Genomic DNA, 22,988 nt, shown 5'->3' with positions numbered 1-22,988 from the left:
ATTAGAAAATAATGACATATATTTTAAAATGTGTAAAACTATGAGAACAGCATGGCAGCTAGAATCAAAATGAAATTAAAAAAAAAAACATTGAACATGCATAAAGACAAATATTAGAGACTTTTGAGCACAGGCTATATACGGGTCTGTTCTAGAGAAGGGCAACACAAAATAATGTGAATTCCTAAAGTGGAAGCCAGACAGAGAAAGCAGCTACAATAGTCTTAGTGTGGTTCATGCCTTTTTGACTGCAGAACAGAGTTGTGAAAGTTATAAACCAGGAAAAACAAAACACAAACAAACAAGGGGGTAGAACTTTTCAAGGATATTTAATCCAGTCCCATTCCTCAAGGCAATAAGGAAGAACTCTATAGCTTTTGATTCTATTTTAAAGTACTCTAGAGAGGGAAATTCCAGCATATTCCCTCATATACCTTTCCCAGCTTTTATTATCCTCGTAGGATATGTACATACAAATGAATCCAGAAACTATTCAATCAGTTCAAATGATCTGCTAAATCTGGCAGTAATATTTCTTTCAGGATACTGATGATAGAAATTTCTTCCTCTTCTACTTCCTTCAATACATCTACCAGTGAATATCTTCTCATTTTATATAATTTTTTAATTCTTTTGCTATTGTTTTTGTTTAGTTATTAAGTTGTGTCTGACTTTTTGTGACCTCACAGACTGTAGCCCGCCAGGCTCCTCTGTCCATGGGATTTCCCAGACAAGAATGTTGGAGTGGGTTTCCATTTGCTTCTCCAGGGGATTTTCCTGATTCAAGGATCAAACCCATATCTCCTGCATTAGCGGGAGGATTCTTCACCACGGAACCACCAGAGAAACCCTTAATTCTTATTGTTGATGTTGTTTCACTAAATTGTGTCCAATTCTCTACAACCTCATGGACTGGAGCATGAGCTAGAAGCCTGGTGGCTTCCCTGTCCTTCACTATCTCCCTGAGTTTGCTCAAACTCATGACCATTGAGTCAATGATGCTATCCAAGCATCACATCCTCTGTTGCCCCCCTCTCCTTCTACCATCAATCTTTCCCAGCATCAGGGTCTTCTCCAAATAGTCAACTCTTTGCATCAGGTGGCCAAAGTATTGGAGCTTAGCTTCAGCATAAGTCCTTCCAATGAATATGCAGGGTTGATTATTAATTCTCTTACATGTTGATAAACTGCCATTTCCTTTTTCCTCTGACCCTACTATAACTAAATATGTAGTGCTGGTTTGTAATATGTAAAATTAAACCTACTTCATATTTTTTATGTTTCATAATGAAAAATATATACCTATGTCTAAACTGGATAAGAACAGAATTACACAGTTTTAGCATCAGATGAGATATTAAAAGTAATAGATTTGACATTCCTACAAAATTTTTGTTTATACAGCTTCAATGACAAGAAACCAAATATGTCATGAGGCAGTCCATACAATTTACTGGCAGATTTAATCTATATTTATATAATATTTATACTTAAATAATTCTGGAATTTATGCACTATTTTCTTTGAAAGTAATTTTGGGGCTTTTTATTATTGCCTGTTAAATTTCATCTTGCTAGATTTGGTCTGTAAATTCACTGTGCTATATATACTAGATGTATTTACCATCACTGCCACCTTTGTGTCACACTATCTTATCCTTATCCATCCGTTCATTAATATACTGAAAACCCAACACTAAGGACAAAATCTATGGATCATTTACAAATCCTCAAAGAGAATCACTATGCAAGAGAGATGCCACAATATAAGGTGTCTATAGTATTTCCAGGATGTGAAAGTTTAGGTCATTATTGAAAAATGAAATAAGGTGAGATTGGTCTTAAATCTTTAGAGTTTATACTAACACTATGATCACTTATTCTACTTATAAGCCCCCAAGACATTGGTTTTCCATGTTCAAAATCAGTTCAAACAGTAGGTGGGAGAAGTGATCATCTTTCTCTATGATTTCATGGATGTTGATTGTTTCTACTGAAATCATATCTCCCTAAGGGACTTTGATACATTAAAAAAAAATGCAGTCATAGAATCTCCTTTGGGAACAGGCTCTGTGAGGATACAAATAGTCTTTAGAGTCAACATATCAGTGAACTCATGTTGAAAACATACATTCACATCACTGAATTTGTAGGCTTTTTTTCTTCAGCATGGTTTTGATGAAAAAGAATAAGGAGATACTCTTTACTCTGACAAAGAATTAAGTGGAAATTAGAGAAAAAGGAGAGACCAGAGGAGAAGACTGGGTATCAGTATTACTTTATTTCTGTTTTCTTCTTTTCTCATTTTCCTTCCAGAAGGCTTCTTCTTTGCCAGTCTTGCTGAAACCACCTAACTTAAAATAGCCATTAATCAAGCAGTCTCAGTACTTATTTTCTGGATGTCAATGAAAGACTATTGATCACAGCAGATCAACTCTCAGTTCAGTTCAGTCACTTATTCATGTCCAACTCTTTGCGACCCATTGACTGCAGCACCCCAGGCCTCCCTGTCCATCACCAACTTCCGGAGCCTACTCAAACTCATGTCCATCAAGTCGGTGATATAATCCAACCATCTCATTCTCTGTCGTCCCCTTCTCCTCCAGCCTACAATCCTTCCCAGCATCAGGGTCTTTTCAAATGAGTCAGTTCTTTGCATCAGGTGGCCAAAGTATTGGAGCTTGGAGCTTCAGCTTCAGCATCAGTCCTTCCAATGAATATTCAGGACTTATTTCCTTTAGAATGGACAGGTTGGATCTCCTTGCAGCCCAAGGGACTCTCAAGAGTCTTCTCCAACACCACAGTTCAAAAGCATCAATTCTTCAGCACTCAGCCTTCTTTATAGTCCAACTCTCACATCCATACATGACTACTGGTAAAACCATAGCTTTGACTAGATGGAACTTTGTCAGTAAAGCAATGCCTCTGCTTTTTAATATGCTGGCTAGGAAAGCTGAGCACAGAAGAATTGATGCTTTTGAACTGCAGTGTTGGAGAAGACTCTTGAGATGTCCCTTGGACTGCAAGGAGATCCAACCAGTCCATCCTAAAGGAGATCAGTCCTGGGTGTTCATTGGAAGGACTGATGCTGAAGCTGAAACTCCAATACTTTGGCCACCTGATGTGAAGGGCTGACTCATTTGAAAAGACCCTGATGCTGGGAAAGATTGAGGGCAGGAGGAGAAGGGGACAACGAAGGATGAGATGGTTGGATGGCATCACTGACACAATGGACATGGGTTTGGGTGGACTCTTGGAGTTTGTGATGGACAGGGAGGCCTGGTGTGCTGCGGTTCATGGGGTCGGAAAGAGTCAGACATGACTGAGTGACTGAACTGAACTGAACTGAGGTTGGCCATAGTTTTTCTTCCAAGGAGCAAGTGTCTTTCAATTTCATGGCTGCAGTCACCATCTGCGGTGACTTTGGAGCCCCCCAAAATAAAGTCTGTCACTGTTTCCATTGTTTCCCCATCGATTTTCCATCAAGTGATGGGACCAGATGCCATGATCTTAGTTTTCTGAATGCTGAGTTTTAAGCCAACATTTTTACTCTCCTCTTTCATTTTCATCAAGAGGCTCTTCAGTGTTTCTTTGCTTGTTGTCATAGGGTGGTGTCATCTGCATATCTGCATATTGATACTTCTTCAGGCAACCTTGATTCCAGCTTGTGCTTCATCCAGCTTGGCATTTCACATGATGTATTCTGCGTATAAGTTAAATAAGCAGGGTGACAATATACAGCCTTGACATACTCCTTTCCCAATTTGGAACCAGTCTGTGGTTCCATGTCCAGTTCTAACTGTTGCTTCTTGACCTACATTCAGATTTCTCAAGAGGCAGGTCAGGTGGTCTGGTATTCCCATCTCTTGAAGAATGTTCCACAGTTTGTTGTGATCCACACAAAGGCTTGGTATATTCAATAAAGCAGAAGCAGATGTTTTTCTGGAACTCTCTTGCTTTTCCGATGATCCAATGGATGTTGGCAATTTGATCTCTGGTTCTTCTGCCTTTTCTAAATTCAGCTTGAACATCAGGAAGTTCACTGTTCATGTATTGCTGAAGCCTGTCTTGGAGAACTTTGAGCATTACTTTACTAATGTGTGAGATGAGTGCGACTATGCAGTAGTTTGAGCATTCTTTGGTATTGTCTTTCTTGGGGATTGGAATGAAAACTGACCTTTTCCAGTCCTGTGGCCACTGCTGAGTTTTCCAAATTTGCTGGCATATTGAGTGCAGCACTTTCATAGCATCATCTTTTAGGATTTGAAATAGCTCAGCTGGAATTCCATCACCTCCCCTAACTTTGTTCATAGTGATGCTTTCTAAGGCCCACTTGACTTCACATTCCAGGATGTTTGACTCTAGATGAGTAATCACACCATCGTGGTAACCTGGGTCATGAAGTTGGTTTTTGTGTAGTTCTGTGTATTCTTGCCACCTCTTCTTAATATTTTCTGCTTCTGTTAGGTCCATAACATTTCTGTCCTTTATTGTGCTCATCTTTGCATGAAATGCATCACTTCTGGTGCCTCTCTAGTCATAACAGGACACAGCTACAAAAAATTCCAAGCTTACAGTATCTTTACTTCATTCATCACTTTCTTCCCTCTTCCTTTGTTTCCCATTTTATTTCACTCCCTTCCTGTCTGTTCCCATCTTAATTTCCTCATTTGGTGTGATGGTTAATTTTGTACCAACTTGACTGGGCCACAAGTTATGCAGCTCAAACATTATTCTGGGTGTGTCCATGAGGATGCTTTTGATGAGATTAACAACCAAATAGGTCAACTGAGGAAAGCAGATAAGGTGGGTGGGTCTGATCTAATCTGCTGAAGGCCAAATAGAATGAAAAGTCTCACTCTTCTGTGAATAAAAAGGAATTTCTTCTGCCCCATTGCCTTTGAACTGATTACTGTGTTTTGTTTTTTTTTAACCTGCCTAAGAACCTGAAGTGAAACACTGGCTCTTCCTGGGTCTCAATCCTGTCTACTTTGGGGCTAGAACTATACCATCAGCTGTTCTGGTTCTCAGGCTAGAGAACTTCTACTAAAACTATACCATCAGCTCCCCTGGGACTCTAGCTTGTTCACTGTAGATTTTGAGACTTTCCAAATTCCATAATCACATGAGCAAATTCCTTGTAATAATTCTCTCCCCCACCCATCCTCTTAGTTCTGTTTCTTTGAAGAACCCTGATTAATATATCTGATAACTTCTGCTTATGCAGCTCTAGAACTAAGACCTGTTTGTTTGTTTTTTTTAATCTGGGTTCTGTCAAATGCCACCCACAGTGTGTCTCCCTAGAGAGCTGAGTAGCCTCTCCTTGGATTGCCTATGACTACACTGTTCATGTTTTGAGCAGCATTATTCCTTACTCCCATATCTTTGTGGACTGCTATTTGTCTGATCCCAGCTTCATATCACTGTACATAGAATGACTTATATTATCCACACTGTTAATCATCTCTAACATTGCTCCTTCTTCTTTGTCTCTCTGGGTTTCTCGCTTTTACTCATGAATCCTACTTTAAGATCACCATTAGTTCACAATGATTAAGTATAGTTTGTTATTGGATTCTAGAAATCTCCTGAAAACTCCCCTCTTTCGTTGTTCTATTTCTCCTGCAATTAAAATAACTTTGGTTGGCAATGATTAGCTTTTTAAGTGAGGTTAGTGTTATTTTGTCAGTTTATAGCAAGTGCTACAGGTATAAGTGCCAAATAGTCTTCCACCTTATTTAAAGGACCAGCTATTACCCTCTGAGTAACGATTTATGCATGCTTGCATCCTGTCACTTCAGTTGTGTCCGACTCTTTGCGACCCCATGGACTGTAGCCTGCCAGGCTCCTCTGTCCATGGGATTCTCCAGGAAAAAATACTGGAGTAGGTTGCTGTTTCCTTGTTCAGGGGATCTTCCCGACTCAGGGATCGAACCCAGGTCTCATGTCTCCTGTGCTGGCAGGCGTGTTCTTTACCACTGTCAAGGGCCAACTGTTAGTCTGTGAATGATGCTATATATGGAGTGCTAAATTCAAAGTTTTTGAAAAGCAGAGTTATAAATACATCTCTTTAATGGCAAGTAGCCCCATGGGCACCCAGGTGGTGAATATCAGTAACAATCAGACCTTGGGGCTAGAGGTTCATGGGAGGGAATCATCATTGTTCTGATGCTTATCCCTTCCCCTGAAGAGGGGACAAGGGCAGATTTGGGGTTGGGAGTATACCCCAAAGTGAAAACAGTATGAAGATGTGACCCTTGCTTCTATGAAGATCAAATTCTCAATTAATGAGGGAAGGAGTAAAGAGAAAGATTTCCCATATTTGCTTTCACTCACATTCACATGTATATATCAACTCTCAAAAATATTTTGTGATGTTATTGATTCTTTTAAGTCTCAGTGAGCTTGAATTAAACACATACAAAATGAAATATCCAAAAGTAATACTTTTGAAGAACACTGAAGATTGTCTAGTTTATAAGTTTGTCTTACAGGAGAGCAAACAAGTTTTGAAAAATAGAATTTCTTACTAAAATCATAGAGCATCCAAGCTATTCCCCAGTTTAGTGGAACCCCAACAAAAAAGACAGTTCTGTTATGTTTTTAATAGTCCTGCAGTTTGAAGAAGTTTGTTGATTACTCATACTCAGATAAAGTGCTCATTCCCCATACTCAAAGTCCTTCAAGCTAGGCTTCAGCAGTACATGAACTAAGAACTTTCAGATGTACAAGCTGGGTTTACAAAACACAGAGGAACCAGAGATCAAATTACCAACATTCATTGCATCATACAGAAAGCAAGGGAATTTCAGAGAAAAGCATCTACTACTGCTTCACTCGGAGAAGGCGATGGCACCCCACTCCAGTACTCTTGCCTGGAAAATCCCATGGACGGAGGAGCCTGGTAGGCTGCAGTCCATGGGGTCGCTAAGAGTTGGACACAACTGAGCGACTTTACTTTCACTTTTCACTTTCATGCATTGGAGAAGGAAATGGCAACCCACTCCAGTGTTCTTGCTTGGAGAATCCCAGGGACGGGGGAGCCTGATGGGCTGCTGTCTATGGGGTCTCGAAGAGTCAGACACGACTGAACGACTTGACTTTCACTTTTCACTTTCATGCATTGGAGAAGGAAAAGGCAACCCACTCCAGTGTTCTTGCCTGGAGAATCCCATGGATGGAGAAGCTTGGTGGGCTGCCGTCTATGGGGTCGCACAGAGTCAGACACGACTGAAGCGACTTAGCAACAACAACAACTGCTTCACTGACTATGCTAAAGCCTCTGATTGTGTGGATCACAACAAACTGGAAAAGTCTTAAAGAGATGGGAATACCAGACCGCCCTACCTGCCTCCTGCGAAACACGTATGTGGGTCAAGAAGCAACAGTTCGAATTGGACATGGAACAACTGACTGTTTCCAAGTTGGGAAAAGAGTACACCAAGGCTGTATATCGTCACCTTGCTTATTTAATTTCTATGCAGAGTACATCATATGAAATGCCAGGCTGGATAACTCACAATCTGGAATCAAGTTTGCCAGGAGAAATATCAACAACCTCAGATATGCAGATGATACCACTTTAACTGCAGAAAGTGACAAAAACTAAAGAAGCTCTTGATGAAGATTAAAGAGGAGGGTGAAAAAGCTGGCTTAAAACTTATAACATTCAGAAAGCAAAGATCATGGCATCTTGCCCAATCATACATGGCAAATAGAAGAAGAAAAAGTGGAAGCAGTATCAGATTTTATTTTCTTGTGCTCCAAAATCACAGCATACAGTGACTTCAGTCATGAAATTAAAAGATGCTTGCTCCTTGGCAGGAAAGCTGTGACAAATCTAGATAGGGTATTAAAAAGCAGAGACATCACTTTGTCCACAAAGGTCCGTCTAGTCAAAGCTATGGTGGTTCCAGTAGTCATATATGGATGTGAGAGTTGGACCATAAAGAAGGCTGAGTGCCAAAGAATTGATGCTTTCAAACTGTGATGTTAGAGAAGATTCTTCAGAGTCCCTTGGACTGCAAGGCAATCAAACCAGTCAATCCTAAAGGAAATCAACCCTGAATATTCACTGAAGGACAGATGCTGAAGTTGAAGTTCTAATATTTTGGTCACCTGATGGGAAGAGCCAACTCATTAGAAAAGATCCTGATTCTGAGAAACACTGAAGGGTAGAGAAGAGGGCAACAGATAGCATCACCAACTCAATGGACATGAATCTGAGCAGACTCTGGTAGATGGTGAAGAACAGGGAAGCCTGGAGTGCTGTAGTCTCGAGTCTCAAAGAGTCAGACGCAACTTAGTGACTGAATGACAACATGCATTTTTGCCCCCATTTCCCAACCCCTTCAATCCAATTTACAAGTTTTCATCTATACACAAGGTAGGTTTTTATTTCCTTTCTTCATGGGTTACAAATAGCATATACATGATCTAAATTTATTTAAACATACCTGGAGCTTCAACAGAGACAACTGAAACATAGTTTTGTTTAAAGCATGAATAATTTTCTCTCAGTGTGAAAATTTCTTACCCAAACAAGTTAGACACAGCATACAACTCACTATTTCACATTTTCTTGTGTGCAGTGGGATGTTAAAAAAAGGGCATGCCTCTCTAAAACCTCAGAAATGGAATCCTTATGGGAAAAAATGGAAAAAGCTGAAGTAATTGCAACATTATCTAGTGACAATATATTCCCATATTGCTATACTTTTCCACATATAACTGGAAATCAAATTGAAAAACTCTGAATAATCAAAGGGCACAACTAAAAGGGACAAATTTTCTAGCTTTGATTCCAAATAAAATTAACGAATATTTTAAAAAGAAGCCTCAGATGACCCTAGTATTTAAAGATAATGCATAGTTATGTATTTTTATATAGAAGGAAATGGCAACCCACTCCAGAATTCTTGGCTGGAATTTATATGGGCAGAGGAGCCTGGAGTGCTACAGTCCATGGGGTGACAAAGTCTCAGACGTAAGTGAGGAACTAAATACAAACATCGTGTATTTTCAATGCAGCTTTTCATTGTGATCATTTTTAGAGATGGCAATATGTATGTCTACTGATAGACATACTACTACTTGAGCTAGAAGCAGATTCAACTTACAGACAAAATACACACCACTATATTGTGAATGTTTTTGGATGTACTTAGTCATGTCTCTTTGTGACCCCATGGACTGTAGCCCACCAGGTTCCTCTGTCCTTAGAATTTTCCTGGCAATAATAATGGAGTGGGTTGCCATATCCTTCTCCTGAGTTTCTTCCAGACCAAGAGATCGAACCCACTTGAATTGGTATCTCTTGCTAGACAACTGTATATATGTCTTTACTACAATTCAAGTATAAGAGCCAACACTGAGATATTAGCTTACATTTAATTGTTATAGTCAACACATGGATCCTAACAAATCTGTACTTTTCTTGATTGACATTTATTAAGGAAATTTAATAATTTGGAGATATAGTCTAATTTCTCTCTAGTATTTACCATCTACTGTCTTGTGAGAAGGTTGACAACGGAAACAAAATGAAACATATATTTGAAAGGTCTAATATTATTGTGAAAAGCATAAATAGGATACTTACTGGGTTTAGAAGGATTGTGAGGAAAAGTTCACCTCCTCTGATACTCTTATCCAGTTCTTGGGGGCCTCCTGGATACTCTTTGTAGAAAATAGTGTGTGTGAACAACCCACAGGTCTGTCGAGGGAGGACCTGAGAAAAAAGAAAAAGCAGCATATTGACATGACTTAATTAAAAGTTCCATTGCTGTGTCATGACTTCAGAGTCTGCATATTATCATTCCTATTGGAGTTTCCCAGTGGATAAAGCCAAAATCTTACTGTAATCAAGAGTTGACACTGATGTAATTATGTAAATATTAAGACAGCTGCCCAAAGTCATAGGACATATACGTTACAACATTTTCATTCATGCCTACAAATTTCACCTACCAGCTAAGTTATATTACAGAACTGGTTAAAAAAAAAAAAAAAAAAGGCTTCTTAGGGTTAACGTAATTCAAATATAGAGATTCTCCAAGGTTACATTTTTCATGGTATTAGATCGCTTTTTCCCTTGATCCTGAAATACAGTTTACATGTACTTACATCTCAGAGTCCTCAAAACAATGAGTTTTCATCAGCCTCACCACTCTGTTTTGTTTTTACTACTCTGAATTAAAGTTTTAATCCCAGTAATAGTCAAATTATCTAATGATTGCTTCTGGCATGTCTTGTGCTTAATTCTGTTGTAACTCAGAATGTTCAACAGAGAAAGTGAATAGGTAATTTTATTCCAAAAACTTTGTATTGAATAATAAACCACTTATAATCTAATGGGGTTGAGGACATGTATTCAATTGCACAGAATAACTATTTATTCTTTGCTTAATTTTCATAACAGGTTTTATTAAAACCAAGGTAAATGAAAATACATAGTGCTGACTTAAAGGAATGTTTCTATTTAATAATATAGCAAATGGTCACACTACTCAATTAAGGGAAAACTGCTTTCACTATGATCTGCATTTGTATCAGGGTAAAACTTTTAATATCTGCTGGATTTCTATGGACATCAATACCTTTAGTTGCATTTTCAATAGATTTATTAAATCTGAGGCTTCTTTAGGTCCTCTAGTACCAATTTACAATAAAAAAATTAAAGTTTTATGATTAATGAATGTTAAGTATTATCTCTGTTAACATGCGTGCTATTATTCTTTGGTTTTAGATACTTATTGGGTGGAAAGATAGATAGGCAGATGATTCTAGTAGTAACCTGAATAATGGGTTGAAAAGGTGTAAATATTTAAAGGAGGGAGAAGAGTTGTAAACCTTTCCTATGATCTTGGCAACCAGTGATGAGAACATGACCTAAGGCACTGGATGTGGGGATGGATGTTTTAAGATGAGCTATTTTATCACAAAGCAAAACAAGACAGTTTTTTTCATTCTCATGAATAATTATAAATTCCCATCTGATATACTTTTAGTTTTATTTTCATTTATAGGAACATATGCATCATCCTTCCATCAAATTGTTATTTTTCAGTTAATATATTTGAAAATAAAATATATACCTTCATTTTTATAATATGCTAGGAAGAAAACAATGAAAAACTGCTATCCTAAGATATTCTCCAGTGTCTGAAACTGAAAATAAACTGAGTGGATAAATTTAGCTCTTGGATACTACTTGTTAGATTCTGTCTGTTGATAGTGTAGTGATTTGAGAGGTGTTTTCTTGATTTACGAACCTACATTTTGCCTAGAAAACTCTAAATAGAACCAGCCAAACAAATGGACCTAGAGAAACTCTCCAGAAGTATAAGGTCCATAGACAAATCCAGAAACTGCAGGGGATGACCTACATGAAACCTGCTTCCAACATTTTGAGCTTGTCTCGAATTTGCCAAAACTACCCCACAGCTTAAGAAGCAAGTCTATAGCCAAGCAGTGTATTAATGTGTGACCATCATGGTGTGCAAGGGATTTACGATACTCATGTAAACGAGTTTTTTGGAAGTTAGATTTTGTCTTCATTCCACATGTAGGTACTGAGAGCCTTTGATACACACAACAATACATGCTCACCATGATGCTATTGTGAATGAAGCCCTTTCGGTATCGTGCAGGTTTCAAATGCGGATACTCTTCAGTGCTGGTGACCTGAATACCCCAGACCTTCTTCCAAGCTGCATACAGCTGAATATGAACTGGGTAGACCCCTGAGTGATGTGGTGCCACTGCATAGCCCATGTTGATAGGTATTCCATGTTCCTAAAAGAAAGCCAGAATAACATCATATGCCATGTGGTCAGTTGAATTTAATTAAAATCATTTCCACAAATACCTATTTAGGATATATTGAATTCTATGAGAAGGATGAAATACATAAAAACTAATAGGATGGCATTTTTGTCCTTCAGTAACTCATGATCTTATGATAATCGTAGTAAATTCATTGGGCATGTTGCTCAGTCATGTCCGACTATTTGCAAACCCATGAACTGTAGCCTGCCGAATTTCTCTCTCCATGGAATTTTCCAGGCAAGAATATTGGAGTAGGTTGCCATTTCCTACTCCAGTGGATCTTCCTGACCCAAGGACTGAAACTGTATCTCCTGAATTAGCAGACAGGTTCTTTGTCAGCTGGTATGCTAAGATTAATTCTGAATTTTGAATACAGAAAGTTTGGGAGGAAGATAGGAAGAGGACATGGCCCTTCCTCAGAAAAGAACAACAACAAAAAAATGGCATGTGTGTAAGTTGCCCAACTAAGAGATGAATAGTACAATGTAGGGTGTGTGTCTATGATGTTGAAGACAACCAAAAAGGTAAGTACGTACAATAATGTGATGAGCTTTTACTGTTAACATCAGGGATTGGGAATTAATGTATTTGAATGGCATAGACAAGGAAGCTCTGTGATCATGGAGGATCGTGACTGCTCTGTGTCTTAGGAAGCAGGATATGGTGACACATGCGAAGATGAACCAGAAGTGAGGAAGATGTGAATTAAGCCTGTGCATTACAAAGCTATTGTGATGGTACCGTTTAGAGGGAACGTGAGGACCTAACCTAGATTGTTGGTGGTCAGATTAAAAGCCTACGAAAAAATGCCATATGAGAGTCAGTGATGTTGTGGATACAGTGGGTAAAGGAAAAGTGAAGATTGGTTTTAGATCTTAGCAGCTCAGTTTATTTTTATAAAACCTACTGTTTACTATGAGATGCTTCTCTTGGGTAAACAGTGAACTCTAAAGGAAAGAAGGATAAATTTAAAACAATAATAGGAGAAAATTGTAGAAGGATGGTATTACATTGTAAACTACATGATATCGACCTGTAGTCTTCTAATTTCTGCTTCTTTGTATTTCTCCCTTTTAATGCTTATCTGCTTTATAAAGACGCCTTGAAGGGTTGGATCTCATCAATTGAGGGTATAGATGACAATATTCAGTAATACATGAAGGCTGACTGAATCAAAAAACAGAACACAAAAAAGTGTTGACTTGACAATTGCCACATATATTTTCTATTATATGATACACAGAGCAGGGAAAGAATTCAGTCTGGCATAATAAGCAAGTAGTGAATGGATCACGTGTCTACAATGCCTAAGTCAATGCCACATTCAGTTCAGAAGATAGGCCCTAAACAAGTCTTCATTCTTCCTTTCACAGTCTGGCCCTCACTGTACAGCCAGATTCACCTCTCTTTCACTAGGAGTATGTGTTTTCCAACATCTATTACAATAAATGGCTCCATAGAAAAACTGAATTATGAAATCAATGCTGTAAAATGAGCTGGAGTCTTTGGCTAGGTACTGAGGAAAATTCATTTCTTTGTGTATGCAGAAGAAAAATACTTCTTCCAGGAGCTTATGTTTTCAATATAAAGTAAGGTTGGCAAAGTCCAGTTATAAATATGCTAGGAAACTACCAAAAGGAAAAGGTAACTACTTTTATGCTGACACTCACTGGGGAACATGTACTGGGAAAAGCCTTAGATCTCTCTGGTTAGTTCCACGTTGCTCAGTGAATGGTCCCAAAGCCTTCTGAGGATCAGTATCATGCAGCAGTCAAAATGTGAATGAGCTGGGTATGACATACAGATAAAGTTTCTCATGAGAGAAGTCTAAGATCAAGTGTGTTCAAATCTCTCTGTCTGGTGAATAGGAGTTGTGTAACTGGTGCAGAGAGAAGTAGTTCTGATTTACAAAAAAAGGGGTGACAACCTGTTATATTCTTATTATTCTTTCAAGTGATTCATATGGTTTTGTATTAGTCTTGTTCCATGATTAAAAGAATAACAAAGTCAACAACGCATGAATTCTAACATCTTTACCAATCACTTTGTTAGTCCTCATTTGTATCACTTCTAGTATCACAGCTGGTAAAGAATCCGCCTGCAATGCAGGAGACACTGGTTCAGTTCCTGTGTCGGGAAGATCTGATCCACTCCAGTATTCTTGGGCTTCCCCTGTGGCTCAGCTGGTAAAGAATCCGCCCACAATGAGGGAGACCTGGATTCAATCCCTGGGTTGGGAAGATCCCCTGGAGAAGGGAAAGGCTACCCACTCTAATATTCTCCCCTGGAGAATTCCATGGACTGTAGAGTCCATGTGGTTGCAAAGAGTCGGACACAACTGAGCAACTTTCACTTTCACTTCAATACTTTATTCCAAATTTTGGGCTCAGAACACTAGATAAGTATGTGAATCTTCTAGAAGCAAAGAGAGAAAATAAAATCATGAAAGAATTGAAATATTAAACATCTATCTATTCAGCAAAAAAAAAAAAAAAAGACATTTCACTTTTGACAGGTAGTAAAATGAATTGTAGAACTTTCATGAAAAAAATTAGAAGGTAAAAAGCAATTGATTTGGTGAGTAGGAAGGAAGGGACAGTAAAAGGATTTTATTATATCTATTGATTTCTGGGGGCTTAATGTTCTACTGCTCATAAAGTCATCTTATCACACTGACAACTGGAGCTCAATCAAAATACTAAATCACACTAGATAATTATGGGTTTATACTTTTTCCATCTAAATGATAACACAAAATGAAAAGTAATTCCCTAGTAACTCTTTTTTCTGTTATCAAGGGGCTTGCTGTAGAAACCTTCATTCTTTACTGTCTAGAGCTTAAAATATACTTCACAGTGACTTGGTCAACTAAAAAGTGAACTAAATATATTTTCACAAGATCACAAAAATTTCAAAATTTGAAATATTTTCTAATGTGAATATAGGAAACATTTGAGATTACAAAATTAGAAATATAAATGACAGAGTAAATTATTTTACATTATTTATTAAAACCATGTCTTTTAAAGGATCTAGGAGTTCTATGATATCATAATATGACACGGCATCACAAATAATAATTGGGAGCTTAACTTGATCTAATTTTACATTTATGTTAAATTCCCAGTTGACTTGAAAATGAGATAATGGGGTAATTTATAGACCATTAAAAAAGAGGGTCATCAGTTTTCAAAAACTAGAATAAAATAAAATACATTTAGCACCAAACACCTAACAGTAATGGACATGATCTCATTTAACTTTTCATTAGTCCTTCCTACTGATCATATCTGCTTGTAACTGCTTAGTATCTGATATTTATGAAGTTTTTTTACATTCATGTCTAGCATTATCCTCATAATTTCTCTGTAAGGTAGCCTGGATGTTATCACATATGGAAACTGAGGCTCAGGGAAGGCAAATAACTTGGTCATGTTTACAAATGTCAGAGCTAGAATTGTACCCAAGTCCTCTAAATTCATTGCTTCTGCTTTTCTACTCAGTTACTACTACTGTGACCCTCTCTCCCCACTCCCAGGTAATGACTAGAAGCACTTTACTGACAATAGGGAACGGATTTTAATATAAATATATTTCTGAATCAGAACTCCTACCACTATTTTTACTTGGAAGGGTTATAAAGCAAAATTATACACTTCTGAAACTCTGCAGCTATCATTTTTGATGCAAACAAGTTTCAGTCAACCAGAAGTACTTAGAAAAGATGTCAGAAGGCAGTAGGTGGGCAGATGCTAAAGCCTGGCAGCTCCTGGCTCCTGTTGCTGGTATGGAAGATCCTTTCTGAAGCAGAATTTGGTGCCCATTTGCAGGGGAGCGGTGAAAACTTATACTTCTGTCAGAGCTCCAGTAGCAACTTTAGAAACAATTGCTCCCCTAGGGAGCCAGTTCTGTCTGGCTCTGCAAGTCCCAGAGGAGGAGTACAGCCTAGAATCTGCTCCATCAGCCTTTCCAAAGTTTTGGAAGTACTTGAATCTTGAATAGCTGAATAAAAATTCTCTTTGTTTAAAAAAGCTCCAAATGGCTTCTGTTTCTGTCATGGAAATCTGACTGATACAGGTGGTCTTTCCCCTTTCTAATAAATAGAAAAGGTTTAAGGGGTTCAGGTGAGATGTGAGTGGCTTGAATTCTAGGAAAACCAAGGATAGAGTTTGCTAAAGTACTGCATGGTTTATCTTCAAGAAAATTCATTAATACACGAGAAACATTTATTTGTCTAGCTGGTTACTATCATATATGACTATTAATTCCTGGGCTTCCCTGCTGGCTCAATGGTAAAGAATCAGCCTGCCAAGGCAGGAGGTGCAAGTCTGGTCCCTGGGTCAGGAAGATCCCCTGGAAGAGGGCATGGCAACCTACTCCAGTACTCTTGCTTGGGAAATCTCATAGACAGAGGAGCCTGGTGGGCTATAGCCCATAGGGTCTCAAAAGAATCAGATACGACTTAGCAACTGAACAACAAAAACATTAAATCTTATGTTGATCAGCCAGTGATTAGTGTACAGAGAAAATAACTAGGAGACTAGTCTTGAGGCAGGAAATAGATGGGCCCCAGGCTGAACAGTTTCTCCCCTGTGGACAAAATCTCCATAATAGCAGAAACTCTATAAAAGCAGGATGCTGGACGAGGCTGGGCCTTGCCCAGATAAGAGATAAAAGACCACATAATCCTCATTCTTGAAGTCAAGGGGACCTCCTGGATTACACATGTGCAGAAAGGCTCCTTGGAGGTAAAAAAGGGAGGGAGTGTCACCTCATGATAAGTGATGTCAACTATCCATATGCCTCTTCATTAGAATCCATCTTGGTTAAGACCTAAGTACACACATGGGAGTTTCCTGAGATATACCAAATATAGACTCAGAATCAGGCAAATCAAAATGATTGGTCAAAGGAAACCTGGAAGAAATGCCCCATAAAAGTGATTCAAACCACCACAATGGTGTGACTTGGTCTCTGAGCCTGCCTCTGTGCCTGTCCACAAATAACTGTTCTCTTTTCATTCTAATAAGCACTTTACTTGTTTCAGTACCTTCAGTCTTTGCGGGAAGTCTCTTCTGCAAAGCTGATGAGTCAGGGCTGTGTCACTGACCACTGGACTTGTGGCTAGATGCCCTCACCACCTAAACCTGACCTTAATGTTTGGCCAGAACTGACACCCTGAGTTATACCACTGCAGGCTGAGGCCACCAGACTGACTGACATGCGATCAGTCTTAAGTAATAAATGTCAAAGGTCAACTCATGATGAAACCATATCATAACAAGAGAAGGTGAATCAATTGCATTGAAATAACATTGCCTAATGTATTAATGTTGACGACTTACAAGCACCTTTGTGCCAGCATGTAAAGGAATACCCCTTCATAAGATAACCACATCCTAATATGTGGGCCAAAAGATCTGCAGGCACAACACAAGAGCTAGAAAGAACAATTCTGTGGTCAATCATTGGTAGGTACTTTTTAGAAGACCTGGCACACCATAGAGAGTCAGAGGAGAAAAGGAGAAAAACGGGAGTTGGGAGATCTGGATTCATGGACATACCAGAGACATTTCCTAGATCAATCACAATAGCTGAAGAGAAACCTGAACAATAGATGGAGGTCCTGATACAGAGAGGAGAAGAGTCAGACAAAAGGCATTTTTCCCTGTTATTATGAAACCAGACCTAACACATTTTAGGATGGTTTAATATGCCCACTCCTGGCAGCATGCTTGTTTTATAAATATTTTTTAAAGAAAATAGCAAATAAAAATTTGTATTAAACAAATTCATCACATATATTTAATAAATGAATATAGAAGAAAAATAAATGAAATGATGATTACATAAATGAATATACGTGTAAAGCATAAATGAATATACTCATAGTAAAGAGACAATGCATTTAACAATACCCTTTCGAACTTAAATGATTGATTTGTCCTCCTAATTACACAACTTCTAGGGAGTGACACTAGTGCCCAAGAAAACAGATCTCATTATCTATTTTTCCTTTTAATAAGGACTTGGAATCACATTGTCAACTTTGAGAATGAGTCTAGGGTCATTGATTTTGCACTGTGTTTTGGGTACTGAGATTGTCTTCTGTTTTCATAAGTGATAAAAGCAATGGCTGCATGACCCTGGAAATTGGTTGGGTCAGTCCTGACACTTTTTGGAGCGAAGCCTAGTAAATGGTGACAAATCTCTGGAGAGCTCTGTGTTACAAATGGATTTTTCTTTTGAAAAAGAAATAGCACAGCAATGGCATTGCTTCTATAGTGTGAAATTTCCAATTCTAAGTGAGCTATTTTGAGCAATTGAGACACATCTCTTTAGTATTCTTGACCTGCTAAAGATCTACTTAGCTGCTTAAAGGTGACTAACAAGAAAACTAAGTAAGTCTTCATTCACACTGTATAAAATGTAGTTGATTAGGCACTTTCACTGCTAACTTTTTGTGCTCAGAATTCCCACTTTATTGCTAATTATTCAACATCTATTTATTATTTATTATTATGTATTAGAGCCATTTTAGTTACAGAGGATATAGCAATGAGCAAATATAAATCTCTGCCAGCAGGAAGCTTATATTTTAGTGGGGTAAGAACAAGATCATAAACAACATTACAGTTGGTAAAGTGTATATTATATTAGGGTTTCCAAGGTGGTGCTAGGCTAAAGAAACTGCCTGCCAATGCAAGATACATAAGAGATGTGAGTTCAGTCCCTGGGTTGGGAAGATCCCCTACGGGAAGGCATGGCAAGCCACTCCAGTATTCTCCACCCATGGACAGAGGAGCCTGGCAGGCTACAGTCCATAGGGCCTCGAAGAGTTGGACATGATTGAAGCAACTTACTACACACAGAGCATAAACATTATATTAGAAGGAGCTAAGAGCTTCCCTGGTAGCTCAAATGGTAAAGAATCCACCTGCAGGCAGGAGACCTGAGTTCAATCTCTGGGTTGGGAAGATGCCCTGGAGGAGGGCACGGCAACCCACTCTAGTATTTTTGCCTGGAGAATCCCATAGACAGAAGAGTCTGGCAGGCTACAGTCCATAGCACTGCTGAGTCAGACATGACTGAACAGCTAAGCACAAGAGCTGTGGAGATAAAACACAGCAGAGAAATGAAGAGGAAACAAAGGGTATGGGTGGCAACATTATAATAAATAGATCATTCACTGAGGGTCTCATGAAGAAGGTAGTATTTTGAGTCCAGGTCTAAAGTTGTGAGAGATTAAGCCATACAGATAACTTGGGGAAGATCATTCCAGGCAGAGGGGACAGTACATGCATACATTGCTCTGAGTTGAAAGCCCATCAGGTATTTTTGAGGAAGAATAAGAACTCAATTATATTTGGAACAGCATGAGCAAAGGGGGAGAGTAGCAGGAGGTGATGTCAAGAGGCCTCACTGCTGCAAGTTCTTTACTGAACAACTCCAGGGGGCACCATTCACATTGAATATGCTTTTACAGAAGTTGCATGACACAGTATCAATGACAAGAAGGAATGGGTGCAGAGCATGTAAGTCCTTAATATGCCTCAATAAGGATGGTGATGTTTATTTACCTTGAATGAGAGGAGGAGTTACTGGGAACGTTTGAGAGATAGATTAATCTAGACTATCATTAAAAACAAAATTCTTCGGGCTGCTATGTTGAGTTGACTGAAAGGAAGTAAGGAGGCAGGTAAGAACCAGTTAGTAGGTTTGTATAATAAGTGAGAGATAAGGATAGCGTGGAATGGGGTGGGAACAATGTAACTAGTGAGAAGTAATTTTTATTCTGGATATATTGTGAAAGTGGAGCCAAGGAAATTGTGATAGATTGAATGTGACATGAGAGAAGGTGCTCAACTAGAAGGATGGAATTGCCATCAAATAAGACTGCAAAGTTTAAAAATCAAACAGGTTAGGGGGAGAAAGACAGGACACATGTTTGGGATTAGACATTCAATTGGATGTACCAGGTAGGAAGTCAGTCAAATAAATACATCTAGTGTTTAGAGGAGTTCCACTGGAGACCTAAATTTGGTGAGGTAGCAACATATAGATTTTATTTAAAGTTATAAAACTCACTAAGATCACCAACAGAATGAGCATGCCGACAGAAGAGGAGGCCTAGGGTAAATCTTTGGGACAAATTAACATCAAGAAAGTGGAGAAAATAGAATAAGTCCAGGAAATACACTCAGAAAGACTACTGCAAGCGAGACGGGAGGGACATCAGGAATTTACAATGAAAACTAAGAACTGCCCATTGGGTTTAACACTCAGTGCTGTTTAGGGAACCCGAAAAGAGAAGACCTTATGGAGTGGTGAGGAGCAAGCAAGCCAGAGTGGATTTAAGAGAGAATAAGGGAGCTGAAATGGCGACAGTGAGTATAACAAAGATTTTAAGAAGTTTTGCTAAAATGAAGGACCAAGAAATGGTGCAGGAGTTGGAGGGAGAAATGACATAAGCACTGGACTTTCTGAAGATGAGAAAAATAACTGCATGTTTATAGAAAGGTAAATGCTTTAGAAAAGCGGGAATTGCCTGAGTTATGTGTATATAGATACATACACACACACGTATATATAATACACATATACAATTATACTACATATATGTATATATAACATGTGTGTGTGTGTATATATATATATAATGTATATTTCACCCTCAAGACCCTGGGAGGAAGGTAGTGATAATCCAGGTGCAGAGGAAAGGTTAGGAAAGCTTACTGACCTCGCGCAGCTGGTGTGGGTCTGGACCTGGGCTGAGAGGCCAGAGCCTGCACTCCAGGTCACAAAGATGCTGAGTGGGGGCATGGGGTTTGGCTGTACCTGAAGCCTGGGGTCACCAGGGCTGTGCGGGCAGTTGAGCAGCTGGGCCCGGTGGCTTTAGTGCTTGGTGTCCAGGGCGTGATCATTTTCCACAAGGCTCACTGAGGCAGTCGGCCACAACCTGTGTGTAGGTGTCCTCCCGGTGGAAGCCAGCCTCTAGCAGAGTGTCCACCTGCATCTCCTTGAATTCGGTGGTGATGTCTGAGTACCTGGACTTTACCAGCTTCCCTGGGAGTGAGATTGCAGTAGGGCAAGGATGCTCCTGTCTTCAGCAGGCAGAAGGCATGGTCCATAATGAAACAGAACTGGTGTGTGTGCTAGGTCCCCTGAGATGGTGGGTACATGTTGCACGGGATCCCATCAAAGTGACTGGCAGAGTAGGTGCCACCTTCGCCCACTGGTTTTTCAAGGTAAGCATCTTTGCAGGGCGGCCACTGGGCCCAGTCCAAGAGCCAGGAAGATGCTGGAAGACGCTGCGCCTGCCCTCAATGAGGCAGTGGCATGCATGCAGGTAGGGATCTCCCAGCACTGGGTGATTGACTCACCCGGGATCTGCAGGTCCGACACATCACAGGCCACAGGCACTGCCCACCACACGGGGATGAACTCCCGCTGGCTGAAATGTGGGGGCTCATAGCAGAGGCTCTTGAATGGAGGGCTGGATCCAGAGCCCCACAAGCTCCTGATGCCAGACCACAGTGTATATTTAAGTCACTGTTAACACAGTTTATGGTAATAAGTGATGTATCTATATATTCAAAAAACTGTACTAAATAATTATCACCACCAGAGTCACTAGCTATGATGACTATTACAATCTTTACGTTTGTTTTCTGTCTAGACAGGTTCACATGTTGCAGATGAAAATCAAACCTATATTTCCATTTTGCTATCCTCACACTGAAGTAGTAGCTGTAGTGATGGGGCCAAGTAGAAGTTCCCTTTCAACTGATTGATATATTTTTTTTTTTCAGTGAAATAAGAAGCTCATCAGTTGAGAGTGAGGATGGGGCAAGATGTGTATATTTTACAGAAAGAGAAGGTATGAAAGAGTGGTCCAGGGGAGTAAGGCTGTGAACAAAGTCGCTACTTAACTTCTGGGCAGCGCTGAGGATCTACGTGAGGTCTGCAGTCCTCGTAAAGTGAGAACTGTCCAGTGTTAGTCCCAGCCACATTCACTTTCAGGGGTACGGGTATGGACTAGGTAGAGATTTGGATTTAAACTGAGTTGAGGCTTTGTGAGGGAGTTTGATGAACCAAGAAGTATAAAGGAGTTCAGGGAGGATTCAAGGGAATGGTTATGGTGATTGATTATTGAGCAAAGCTGAATAAAGAGGAAAGCAAAGACCTGTGAAGGGTTAGGGGTAGCAAAGACGTGTTATCAGGTTATCTCCAGAAATGCCAGGACTGCCTGTTAGTACCTTTCTATTAGTTATTGCCTCTGTTGCATGTCAAGATCTAGTTCTAGAAGTAACTTAGTGACAAGAGAAATGATACTGGATATTAAATATTTAGAACATGTAACAGTGTTTTTAACCTGGAAGAAATAACACTAGAGAATCTTTGTAAATGTGTTGAGTGATATGGAAACAACAATAGCATTATCCATCCCATTATGATATCATTTCCACAGTTACTATAAGCAGAAATGAGAAAAAGAAAGTACTCAAAATAATTCTGTTTAATGCAAATCACAGAATTTTCACATGTTCATTTGTAATTTTATCTCAAGTAAATAATATAACTAATTTACCTTGCCATATATATCTATTCTTAGCACCTCAAGTATCTATGCACAGCATGTATTAAATAAAGAAAATCAGGGTGGTTCCTGCTCCACCTGGGCAATCCTATTTCCACAAAAACTGGGTAACTCCAAGCTGCCACAAGTACTGGGAAAGCACCTCTAGTCATTCTTGGACTTTGTTTCTTATTCAGAGTGCCTGCTTCTCATTTCACTGCTCCTCCTGAAACACTCTGCAGCAGGAAGGCCTATGTCAGACATCAGAAGTGCTACTGCACATCTTAAGTTTGGTTCTTCTTGGCTACGCTCTTGCTCTGTGTGAGAATGAGAAGGAGGGGATATAAATCCTGATTGAGATGTCACATTCTCTAGAGTCCTTCTGGCCCCTGATGTGGAGCAGCTGGTTAGTTTTGCTTGTTGGACTGGCAACTACTGAGAGATCAAGCCCTGAGCCTTTGGAGTGGGAACACTGACTCCAAGACCCTAGACTACCAGAGAACTAACCCTGCTGCTGCTGCTGAGTCGCTTCAGTTGTGTCCGACTCTGTGCAACCCCATAGATGGCAGCCCTAAGGAGTA

The 22,988-nt window shown here is 39.4% G+C and overlaps 1 protein-coding gene across 1 annotated transcript in view; it reads right to left on the bottom strand.

Moving 5' to 3' along the window:
• NDST4 (N-deacetylase/N-sulfotransferase (heparan glucosaminyl) 4) overlaps positions 1 to 22,988 on the bottom strand; it is a 281,699-nt gene that overhangs the window by 102,950 nt on the left and 155,761 nt on the right. Inside the window, exons 4-5 of the mRNA XM_010858490.1 lie at positions 11,610 to 11,795; positions 9,601 to 9,729 (exon numbers count right to left, since the gene is read on the bottom strand). Coding sequence (XP_010856792.1) covers positions 9,601 to 9,729; positions 11,610 to 11,795 — 315 coding nt within the window. The remainder of the gene's footprint in view (positions 1 to 9,600; positions 9,730 to 11,609; positions 11,796 to 22,988) is intronic.

This window comes from Bison bison, unplaced genomic scaffold (genome assembly GCF_000754665.1).
Source record: "Bison bison bison isolate TAMUID 2011002044 unplaced genomic scaffold, Bison_UMD1.0 scf7180017864389, whole genome shotgun sequence".
Taxonomy (NCBI): Eukaryota; Metazoa; Chordata; class Mammalia; order Artiodactyla; family Bovidae; genus Bison; species Bison bison.
This window is presented reverse-complemented; position numbering and strand designations above follow the sequence as displayed.